The 12,726-nt window shown below is 39.8% G+C and overlaps 1 protein-coding gene across 1 annotated transcript in view; it reads left to right on the top strand.

The window, feature by feature from the left end:
• Window positions 1-3,066: 3,066 nt before the first annotated feature.
• LOC146060247 (guanylyl cyclase-activating protein 3-like) overlaps window positions 3,067-12,726 on the top strand; it is a 106,526-nt gene continuing 96,866 nt past the window's right edge. The window contains exon 1 of the mRNA XM_083173252.1: window positions 3,067-3,328. Within this exon, the coding sequence (XP_083029378.1) occupies window positions 3,074-3,328 (255 nt within the window). The 5' untranslated portion in view covers window positions 3,067-3,073. The remainder of the gene's footprint in view (window positions 3,329-12,726) is intronic.

Here is a 12,726-nt window from a genome sequence, read left to right as displayed (position 1 = left end):
CTCTGCACTCAATAAACATTAATAAACAGTGGAGATTTAGTTCATGTATTTATCAATGCATTTAGCCCACAGCCCCCTTTCTAATTGCTTCACCTTTAAAAGCATACATACATACATACAGGACACCACCGCACTCACCATTCCTACAAATGGGGTGCAAACAGCACTCACCATTCCCAGGTTGGGATGCAGTGGCCTGTGACCACATGCTCTAATAAATACAGACACATGGGGCTCAACACTCACCAAAAAGCACTCTCAAATTGGAGGATGTGAAGGACAAGAGAGCCCATTTGAAGGCAGCCAATTCTGTTCTTGTAGTGAAAGAATATTTCCATTTTTCACCTGATATATATGATTATATGAATTTTATTATCTGTTTGGTAAAGAATATTATCTCACTTCCTGAGTGTGCTAAATGTGCTAAATATTGGATATACAACAAACCACCTTGAACTGTTTACAATACTCAAAGACACCAACGAAATCAGGTGTAGTGTTGTTCCTTCGTCATCTGTTTCCCAGATTGTGAATCTTTTTTCCAGATCATCAATCAAATCAAGGCACATTGAACCTTGGTGTTTTTTAAATTCCTAAGTGAACTTTCCGAAAAATGGCTTCAAGGTGCACACTACCGGGTCAAGAGGTACCTTGTTGCCAAATTTGGTGGCTCTGAGTGGCACAGTGTCTCGATCAGCCTGATCAGCCTATTGGTTGATCAGACCTTGCTCATCTTATTTGCCTGTTAAAGTGGAATTGATATACCCAGTCAAAGTAGTTGAAAGTTTTGGATGATACATATCAAAGTAATTTATTTAGAACCGCTGTGTCAGTAGGACTCAATATATGTTGGGACAAATTAAATACTAGATTGCCTCCTTGCCATCTCTATGATTCCCTCTACCCCCTCAATGGCATTGGCTCCCTCATCTTATGTTGTGCCTCAACCTGCCCCTGAAGGGGGTTTCTGGCTTGTGGTTGGTATATCACCATTCCTTTTAGTGTCATTCGGGAGGATGTGGGTGCTTTATTTGTTGATTGTCCCTGATTATCAACAGTCATTGTTTCTTTTCCTGTATTTAAATTCATGCGGTTGAGTATTTTAGCCCCCCCCCCCCCCCCGTGAGACAGCTGTAAACTTTTGACTTCTGCTAGTCTTTATTAACAATATCAAACTTTTTATTTTTAAAAGCAATAATGTCTTATAGGTCAATAAGGGCTTTTATATGAGGATACCTGATTAGTTAGCAAAGAGCGCATGACTCTGCAGAGATCTTCTATAATATCAGCACTTAGTAGTAAAGTATCAAACTTGCCAATACTAGCAAGAATTTTTTTGGAATTAAATGGCTTAAATGATCTGTTTAATTTGAGTACATTTCTCTTAACCACTTATAATTAGTCTGATTGACCTAAATGTATTTATTATTTATTTATGTACAGTTACTTATATAGCGCAGCAAATTCCGTTATGCTTTACAATTGCAAACAACAGTGATAAAACAAACCGACAAAGGGGTAGGAGGGCCCTGCTCACAAGCTTACAATCTGTTATTGCGTCTCTATTTTGGGGACAACATTTAATGTTTTAAAACACTTATACTGCTTCACGTTGTAAAATCTGCTTAACCCCGTTATTTTAAAAAGTTTCTTAAAACGGGTCTGAGCAAGAAAAACCCCTTTCACATTGCATGTTGTTACCGGTATATTACCATTTCATTACCGTTTTTGTACCTTCGCACTGAACCCGTTTCACCACAGGCCCACACATAGGACATTTTTAGACCATAAAAATCATAAAAAGGAGGGGGTGGGGATTGCTCTGTACAGTGCAGCTATCATGGCGGACAGAGCACATGTCTCTAGAGAGTTTATGATTGTTTCTGCTACGGCTTATGGATTCAGCATGGGAGAGGATATTTCAAGTTCTCACATTCTGTAGCTTGATTATCAGCTGTTTTAGGAGGAGGAGGAGAAGACTGCGGTATTTGGCAGAGACTGGGAGGAGTATTCACAATTTTTTGCAAGAAACTCACCTTTCACAGCGACAATACCTGCGCAGGGGGAGGTCTTTCCTATATGCTTCAATGAACACCATAATCGGCCTAAATCTGTCAACACAGCGAAGATTGTGGGCCAGAGAACGTCAGAGTGGTGAAGTATTTATGTGCAGTGTGATGAACTTTCAAGAAGTGCAGTGGAAGGCTCAAGGTTATCTTTAACATAACTCCCATTTTAGTACATTTACCCCTCGGAGACCTTGGCCCAAGGTACAAAAATATCAAACACATGTAGTGGAAAATAATGTCAGTGTAGTGACTACACTACTTCTGAAGTAAGGAATCTAAAATCCATAGAGTTTTGGGATAATAAAGAATTATTAGCATTTACAATCGGCATTACCTGTAGAATAATGCCTCCATTATAGAACGGTTACAGACATTATTTACTGTTTTTCTTTATATAGCACAGCATATTCTGTTGTGTTTTATATCTGGACATACAGAAATGTTAAATCGAGGCACATTATTGAGACAAATTTACCAATTTTATAACTACGTTTTGTAAATATAATGTATTGCTGAGAAAAAATATATAGGCAAACATACAAAAAAATCATAATATTATTACTAATATACACTTTAATCCATTATAGAACAACAGTAAAAGTGTACTATTCCATTAGTAAGCAACTTGATTTTCATTTCATTTAGCCTAATAGGCAGCCACATATGCTGTAGAAATAGTGACACAGCCTATATAGGTCACATTCTAACCAGTTTTAGTGTTCCAGGCAATGCCAGGAACTATATATAATTAAACATCAACAGGCCCCTGAAATACAATATAGTATGTATGACCATACAGTATTTCTTTTTCTTCCCCCCCCCCAAAAAAAAGCATCACTAGATACACTGATCCTCCTCCAAAGACAACCATTTGACAATGCACTTAATCTGGCCATGCTTCTATTTTTACACTTGTAGTCTTTGCTTGTAACAAGCTTTAAGGGGTTTAAAAAAGCTCTTTACTGCAATATGAGCAGTGTTTTGGGAAACCCTGGGACACGTGGATGAAGCTGTGGAGCACTCTCAATGGAAATCAAAACAAAAACGTTCCTCAAATAAACAATATGGGTTCAACTAGCTCAACCGCAGATGATATTAATGCTCTGGAGATTCATCACTGGTACAGAAAATTCATGAGAGAGTGTCCATCTGGACAGCTCAGTTTGCATGAGTTTAAGGGATTACTTGGCCTGCAAGGAATGAATCTAGAGGCAAATCGATACATTGAGCAAGTGTTTGGCACCTTTGATATGAACAAGGTAAGTTAATTTATGAACCTTTTTACTGTAAACTGGCATTTCAATGATTTATGTGTGATTAAAAGTGCCCATGTGGCTCGAGTTCTTAATGATAATGCAGCTGTATTATTTTATTTCAATATTTAAGCTACAGTATGTATTTTTATAGTGGTAACTAATGATGTCTCCTGATATGGAGGACAAAAAAAGCAGAGTAGATCTCTTTATGAGGATTTTACTAATTATGTACATTCTAAAATATTATTTGTGTTCCTATTTGCAGCACCTACTGTATTAACATTTTTCTTTGCACGGCATATTACCATTGAAGCTTATTTTTTATGATCCACTAGGTTTTCATATACAGGACTAGATGTATCAAGCTTCAAAAAGGGATAGTGGAGAGTGATAAACAGCCAGCCAATCAGCATTCAAACTCAGTCTGTAACATGGCAGTTAAGAGCTGATTGGCTGGCTGCTTATCACTCTCCATTTTATCCCTTTTTGAAGCTTGATATATATGGCCTACAGTGAGAGATTTATTATACAGTGGAGGTTTTATAAAGTGAAGAGAAATAAAGACCTAGCAAATCAGGCTGGGTTTGAAAACAGGCTGGGTTGGAAAATTTAGTTATGAACTGATTGGTTGGTAGTTTATCTCTCTCCACTTTTTCTATCTGTCTAAGGTTTGGTATATTTCCCCCATATTTTAAACTTTTTCAATTTTGGAAAATATGACTATTACATAAAATCCTTGGTATTTTTGGGGTACTTATATGTTAGTTGGGCGCCCACTAATTGATTTGCTTAGTTTTACGCGTCCCCTCGTGGGGCTCGGTGGCTCGCTGCGCTTGCCACACTATATGAAATCACCTCCATGCGGACATGGATAGTAGGGGTATGAGCGTACGAACTATAGTGGGTGCCCGAATAACATATAAGTACCATTTTTTTGTGGTATTTTGAGCATTTGCTTAGACATGATCCACTAGATCAGTGGTCCTTAAATGCAGGCCTCAAGGCTCACCAACAGTCCAGGTTTTATGGCTATTCCTGGTTATGAACAGGTGGTATAATCAAGCTGACTAAGGTACAAATTAAGTCACCTGTTCCTAAGCCTAGATAGCTATAAAACCTGAACTGTTGGGGTGCCTTGAGGATGACTGACTGGATTGCAATATAAATTTCGAACCTCAGAATTTCTGAAAATATAGTACTTAAAGTCATTGGTATTTTTAGCTTTTTTTATTATTGGACATTAATGTAGTTTAAAGAATGCAAAAAATACACATAAGAAAACACATCTAAAAATGCATGCTATGCACAGTGTCATAGTTTGTTAGCATTAAAGTACCCATCTAATGCTGAAATTGCAAACCTATGAAAGCAGACCTTCTAATGCAGGGGTAGCCAACTCGAGAGCTACCAACAGTAAAGCCCCTTTCACATTGCAGTTTTAACACGGCATATTGCCAATTTTTAACTGCTTTGAAACGGTACCAGCTGCAATATGAAAGCTCCACAATCAATTTACCGGTTACAAAATACCGGTATTTTGACCGTGTTAAAAGCAGGATCCTACACGTTTCAGCGCCGTTTTCCCTGCAGTCTGAACAGCTCAGAAACTGTATTTGCTACAAATGATAACTACACTTGATCCCCGCTCACAAGCCGGAAAAAAAAACATTTAAAATGACATTGTATGGCTTTCTATGGGTGAAACGGGTTGAATCTGAAGGTACAAAAACAGTATTGAAACTGCAATATACCTTTACAACATGCAATATGAAAGGGGTTTACTGGCTTTTGACCAGTTTTAAGAAACGTTTGCAAAAACGGGTTGAAAGCAGGTTTTTGCAATGTGAAACAAGCTTTAATGTTTTCCCTGTCTCCTCACAGAGTCACAAGTGAAGTAATTAGCTCCACCTGTGGATGTTTTAAAATGTGTCAGTCAGTCATGAGTGCACCTGTGTACTGTGAGGTGAGATGGAAAGTTGGCTACCCCTATTCTAATGAAATGAACCTCAAATCCATTTGTTACATTATAAACTCCAGTCCTCCTGTAACACCAACAAGTCATGTTTTCTGGATTTGTTTAATCATGCACAGGTGAGTTAATTTATTTTGCCAGTCAGTAATTGTACCGTCTGACTCCACAGACAGACATGTTTAAATCATGACCTATTTCAGGTTTGAGGATTAGAACAACTGATTTAGTGATCTCTGTTAAGACCAAAACACAAAACTTTGCCACTGTTTAAAGAAGCAAATAAATATATGTCTCACTGACCAAATTGTTCTGTTACAACAGTTTGAAAAGGGTTTGCTGTAGTTGTTGCATACCAAGTTTTTTATCAGCATTATGTATCTGCTCACGCACCGATGTTTTCGATCTGAATGAAAGCTGCCAATAAAAAGTCCGATCCAGATATATTGGCGATGGTAAATATACAACTCAGCCAATGTAATGGTAGGCGAGTTAGAAAGGTGGACATAAAACAGCTCTATAAGATAGGACATAATTAGAGCAGGGTGTTTTGGGTCGGTTTTATTCGGCAACGTTCAAAATCAATACCAAGTACACAATTAGAGTACATTTTTTTTAAAGAATATAAGCAGAATATAGGCATGCTGCATATCATTTTAATCAACAGAATCTGCTTTTGCATCTGATTTGCATAGATGCATTTTACAGGGAAAAATGAAAAATGCTAAATTGACATACAGTATACAGTACATGACCTATTTTGATAGATCAAAGCATATTATTATAATTTATTAAGATTGGAAGCAATTTTTTAAAATGTTTATTTGTTTTAATAAATGTATACTAATTGTGGACACATTGCCAATACAACTTATCCAAAAACACCAGCTCTATTTATATCCAAATTTATAGAGCTGTTTTGTGTCTGACTTTCCCATTACCATTACATCCCAAACCGCATTTTTTTTACTATACAACGCCTTAAAATTGGTTTGAAAAAAGACAGAAGCTTTCTTGTCTAAACATACAGTGAGTAGTCGGATCCGATTTGCATTTGGAACGTTAAAGACGCACGCCATTACATTGGCTGAGTTCTGAGAAAACGTCGGACATTCCAACCTTCGACTTCAAGCGACTTTTTCCTGGCTGCTAAAATCAGCTCCTATTACATCCTGGCCTATATGTAAGGTGCCATATAGAAAAGCAGCAGAGTATCACTGCTTTGAGCTAGAAAACATTGATTTCACACAATAGGTCTTCTTTTGGGATGCATGTTCACGTTTAACTTCTTAACATTGGACATTTACGATGGGCAATAATGTCTAATCTTTCACTTCTGTTGCGATATGGGCAATTCCATTTTTCCTAAGCTAGTTTTAATTCCCGAACTGTATCTAATGTCAGTCTTTTTCCCTTTTTAAATTTCGCTTTTACAGTATGCACATTGTTGAAACGTAGGGACACAAATGTGCACTACAGAAAACCCTATCACCCCCTAAAATTATTTTTTTCCCCCATTATTCCAAAATAAATATTTCCCACAATAACATTTACATGAATGCCCCTGTAATTTAACAAACAAATTCAATAATAATTTATTTATTATAAATAATAATAATAATAAACCTGTTAATGTATTGTACAAAAAACATCTAAGTAAAATCATATAGATGCTTGGTCTGCATAAAACACCTCCACCACCATCACCATTCCAACATTAGTTCAAGAATAATCAGCTCTGACATTCTTCCTTATGTAGTGAATTTATAGATAATCCAAAATGCACATAGTGTGAGTAATCTTGCTACTCTATGGGGTTTATTCTGTTTCACTCCTTCTGGCAAATTCCTTCTCAAATGGACAAAACCATGTGCACTGCAGGTGGGGTAGATGTTACATTTGCAGAGAGAGTTAGATTTGGGTGGGGTTTTACTTCAAAGTGAGATCTATATTGTAGTGTAAAAATAAAGCAGCCAGTATTTACCCTGCACAGAAACAAAATAACTCACCCAAATCTTATTCTCTCTGCACATGTTACATCTGCCCCCCTGCAGTGCACATGGTTTTGTCCATCTAAGAAGGAATTTGCCAGAAGGAGCGAACCAGAATAACCCCCTATGTGATGTTTGAAAAAGGTTTGAGATTAATTTCCAGCAGTCGTGTGTTATAAATGCGATGGTTAACTTCAAACACACCAAAATGCGCAAGTTGCTAATAACCTCTCCCTATGTATAATACATATCTAGAATATAACTTGCTCCTATTTGTATGTTCCATTTCTAACAACCTGTAGTTGAAAGTAGATTACATTTGCGATTAATTCATATTTGCTCATAAGTGATCTCATCACTTCAGTTTACAGTTCAGTAGTGCAAACTGTCCTCTAGTTCAGTTCAGTACATACGCGCATGTATGGGAGGTTTCCGAGTACCTGGAACCACCGACACCCCGCCCCCCCCCCCCCCCCCCCCCCTCACGGTCATCCATCTGCGCTGCTGACCTTTTTTTTCCTGACAGAGCAGAGCACAGGGCCGCATGCATATTGCGGCAGAGCTGCCTCCTTCCATACGGAGGCTGCTGGCTCAGATTAGGGGAAGCTATAGGGAGCAGCTCCTAATTCTGCTCACGGAGCTGGGCTGCCGAGTGACTCTCCAGCCATGCAGCAGGTTTGTGTTATATGCCAGGGGTGCTGACCGGTGACTCTCCCGCCTTGCAGCAGCCAGGGTTGTGTTATATGCAGGGGGTGCCAGGGGAAAACACAGAATTTTTAGAAGGGGGTTTCCAAAGAGGGGCTGAGCAAAGCACAGAGATGGACACTTAGTTGACCCAGTATATGCCGGGTCAGTTAAAGTATTATAGATAGACCAAATGTATATAAATAATAATAATAATAACATACATTATATATATATATATATATATATATATATATATATACATATATATATATACATATATATATATATATATATATATATATATATATATATATATATAACAGCAGTGTAGACTCCTGGGCACCTGGGCATAGCAATATATTGGGGCCCCTACCTATCCTCCAGCGGTAGGGGTGGGGGGTGCTATGAGCGGAAGCTTTGATGTCCTGCAGGTGGTAGGGGGTATTAGATCAACCGCTCAGCATGTAGGGCCTAATTACCCCTTTACTGCACAGATGGTGGGAGATGGGGTGGGAGAAGGGGGCATTAAGCTGAATGAAGGGGTCCTGATACATAACTTCCAGGGTGGTAGAGGAAGTTTAATATGCAGAGGAGGGGTGTATAGTGGAGTGGGCTTATAATTCATAATTTTCTGGTGGGAGGACAGATTTCTTAGATTTTAATGGAATTAAAAATGAGAGAATCTTACCTACCAAATGGTACTGGGTACTAGGCAGTGTTCCCTCTAAGCTGTGCGCGTGTGCGCGCGCACACAACTCGCCGAGGCCGCGCACAGACATTACAACTGAGCGCACAAAGATTAAAATCTTGTTCAGTGTTTAATAAGGTTGAAAATCACTGCTATAGCCTATATGTGTGGTGTGTGAAGTCTGTAAACATTCAAATTGCTTTATTAACTCAACAGAACTCGAAACCTAGGCCGGTATACGTTGTGATGCACAAAAATGTTAATTTTCTTCCAAAGTTGCACAGCCAATATCTTTTGCCGCACACAGCCTTCGTAAAATTAGAGGGAACATTGGTACTAGGGGATCAGAGTTCAGGAGGCAGAGCAATCTGCAGACGAGAATATAAAACTACATACCAGGTGTGTGGAGCTGGAGATGTAACTAGCTGCTGGAAGGCTGATATCTCTGGTTCTGGGCACAGTAGAGACAAGCTACTAGTGTCCATCAAAGGGGGAGAGTCCCAGATTTTGGAATATACCCTCAGAAAAACTCTACATCAGACAGAACCTGAAATATCTGACTGGGAACAACAATTAACAGGCGTGGATGGGGACCACTGCTTTGAAGTTCGATATCTCCGGTTCCCAATGGCCGATTTTTAAAAAATTTGTACCCATGGAAAGAGGGGACCCTCAGCTTTCAGGCTAGGGCCCTTAGATTCCTGGGGAGTTTCTGGGTACTCAGAAACCCCCCCTGCATGCACCACTGGGTGTTGGATGGGTGACTAATGCCGTGCAGCAGGTTTTTGTAATGATTGTAAGCTTGCAGCAGGGCCCTCTAACCCCCAAGTCTGTCTGTTGTTACCCAGTTTGTTTTATCACTGTCTACTATTGTAAAGCACAACGGAATCTGCTGCGATATATAAGAAACAATAAATAAATAAATATGCCAGGGTTGCTGGCCGGGGGACTGTCCCACCGTGCAGAAGGTGTGTTTGTTATATGCCAGGGGTGCTGGTGCGGTAGTAAGGACGCTGGCCGGGTGACTGTCCCACCTTGCAGGTGTATGTGTTGTATGTTGGGGGTGCAGCCTAGGTGCGGGAGTGGGGCTGTGTGTCTGTGTATATGTGTATATGTGTGTATGTGTTTATGTATATATACTGTAAGCGTGTGTTTGTAAGCATATTGTGTGTGCTATGTGTATGTCATGCTTGAATGCTATGTGTGTATTCTATGGGTGTGTTTAAAATATACTGTGTGTATATACTTTTGGGTACTTGTTTCCTAGAACGGCCACAATCGTGAGTGATCGTGGCTCTTAATTAAGGGACACGATCCTCACGATGTGGCCGATTTTTTACAATTTTTTCCCTTTGATTGACAGAAATCGGGTCAATCGGTCGGTCGCGACCAATTAAAATCGGCCGCGATGCGACCGACCGATTGACCCGATTTTTCCATAGACTTCAATGTTAAAAAATCTTTTAACATTGAAATCGGTCGGTCTTGTGCCATTATAATGGCACAAGATGAGATGGACTTGATTAAGTCCATCTCACATAGGGAAAAATGATAAAAAAGGTGAAATGGGCCAATATGACCCATTTCACATTTTTTATGTGCCCGCCATGACCCCACGATAGACGTCAACCCGAAGCGTGGCGAGCGCAGCGAGCCCGCGAGGGGCGGCGGTGCGCGTCCTCCGACCTTTTCATTACCCTACTATCCACTAGGGCGTGGAGTGAGAATAGAATAGTGTGGCGAGCGTAGCGAGCCACCGAGCCCGAAGCGTGGCGAGCGCAGCGAGCCCCGCGAGGGGACGCGTATACCTGTGAAGTTATACGCGTCCCCTCGCGGGGCTCGCTGCGCTCGCCACGCTTCGGGCTCGGTGGCTCGCTGCGCTCGCCACAATATTCTATTCTCACTCCACGCCCTAGTGGATAGTAAGGGAATGAAAAGGTCGGAGGACGCGCACCGCCGCCCCTCGCGGGCTCGCTGCGCTCGCCACGCTTCGGGTTGACGTCTATCGTGGGGTCTAGCCCACTTAGTAAAATTTGGGGGGGCAATTGAAAATAATCATGTGAAAAAAAAAAAAAAATCGGGTGAAAAATCGGTCGGTCGGATCGGTCGCATCGCATGCGACCAAATCGCATGCGATGCGATCGATCCGATTTTTTATCTTACGACCACAACGATCTAAATCGTTGTGGCCGTGCTAGGAAACAAGTACCTACTTTTGTATTAAGACTAAATCTATGTATATATATCAACAAGGCGATATGCAATTAAGTAATTTTATTATCCAGATCAGAGCATACCCACTGGTTTAGCTTGGGGGAAATAAAATAAATATATATATATATATATATACATAAACAGTATGTTTGCATGTGTGTGCAGGTCTACATATACCCCCCCCCCCCCCCCCATGAAAATTCAGCATTTGCCTTTGCAGTACATTGCAAAAGAATAACTATGCGAGAGACATCATTACATAATGTCCTGGTCTCTTGTCTCAAGGTATGGTGATACAATATGTGAGAAGTAAGAATTGAGAATGTAAGAGAATGTTCAAAAGTGGACAATTCCTATAAAGACAATTTATAATGGTAATCTCATGTGACATTTCAAGCTTTAAAAAGTTCTTAAGTAACATAGTAATTTAGGCTGAAAAAAGATGTTAGTCCATCGAGTTCAACCTATCTAACTTGTAACTACTGACTTGAGTAAGTCATAGCTATAGGATTCCCAGAGTGGCCAAAAATTTATCCAGTTTTGATTTAAATTCATTAACAGTAGTTGCTGTAATCACCCCGACCGGCAATGAGTTCCAGAAATGTACTGCTCTAATGCTGAAGAATCCTCTGCTTAATTCAGTATGGAATTTCTTTTCTTCGAGCCTCAGTACATGCCCGTGTGTCCTAAGTATAGGCCTGTTAGTGAACAAATCATGTCCCAGTTCCATATGATTCCAAATCCTTTATTTGAACATACTAATCATATCACCTCTCAACCTCCGTTTTTCCAGTGAAAACATATTCAGCCTGGTTAACCTGTCTTTGTATTCTAGTGATTCGAGACCTTTTACTAGCGTAGTCACCAGTGTTCCCTCTAAGCTGTGCGCGTGTGCGCGCGCACACAACTCGCCGAGGCCGCGCACAGACATTACAACTGAGCGCACAAAGATTAAAATCTTGTTCAGTGTTTAATAAGGTTGAAAATCACTGCTATAGCCTATATGTGTGGTGTGTGAAGTCTGTAAACATTCAAATTGCTTTATTAACTCAACAGAACTCGAAACCTAGGCCGGTATACGTTGTGATGCACAAAAATGTTAATTTTCTTCCAAAGTTGCACAGCCAATATCTTTTGCCGCACACAGCCTTCGTAAAATTAGAGGGAACATTGGTAGTCACCCTTCTTTGTACCTGTTACAATTCAGTTATGTCCTTTATAAGGTGCGGTGCTGATGACCCCCTAGTCCTTCTCTACAGCAGAATTCCCTTTAATAACTCCACTTAGCCTATAAGTAGCATGTTCATTTTTGTTCCCATAATTAATTACTTTACATTTATCAACATTAAACTGCATTTTCCACCTTTCCACCCACCTTTCCAGTTTAATTAAGTCCCATTGTAGTTTATCCACATCCCCTCCTGAGATAGATTCCTTACTCAATTTCATGTCATCCACTAATATTGAAATTTTAATCACTATGTCACTTCCTATATCATTACAGAATATATTAAACAAGGTGGGTCCCAATATTGAACCTTGCAGTTCAATATTGGACCTTACCCCAGTTGGAATATATGACATTTACCACCACTCTCTGTCCCCGATTGTGCAAGCAGTTTTTAATCAAATTACAAATGTTATCTCTTAACCCTAAATTACCTAGTTTCATTTATAACCTTTTATAAGGCACCGTGTCACAAGCTTCGGCAAAATCAAAACAATATTGCATCAACAGATTTCCCTAAGTCCCCTACTGACTTCCTCATAGAAGCTAATTAGGTACTTTTTTCCTAGCACAGTGCCCACGATTTTCAGTCGTATGGCATCTTATGCATTGTATCGCATTGCA

The sequence above is a fragment of the Crinia signifera genome, chromosome 2, assembly GCF_055691185.1.
Source record: "Crinia signifera chromosome 2, ASM5569118v1, whole genome shotgun sequence".
NCBI classification, from domain to species: Eukaryota; Metazoa; Chordata; class Amphibia; order Anura; family Myobatrachidae; genus Crinia; species Crinia signifera.
This window is presented reverse-complemented; position numbering and strand designations above follow the sequence as displayed.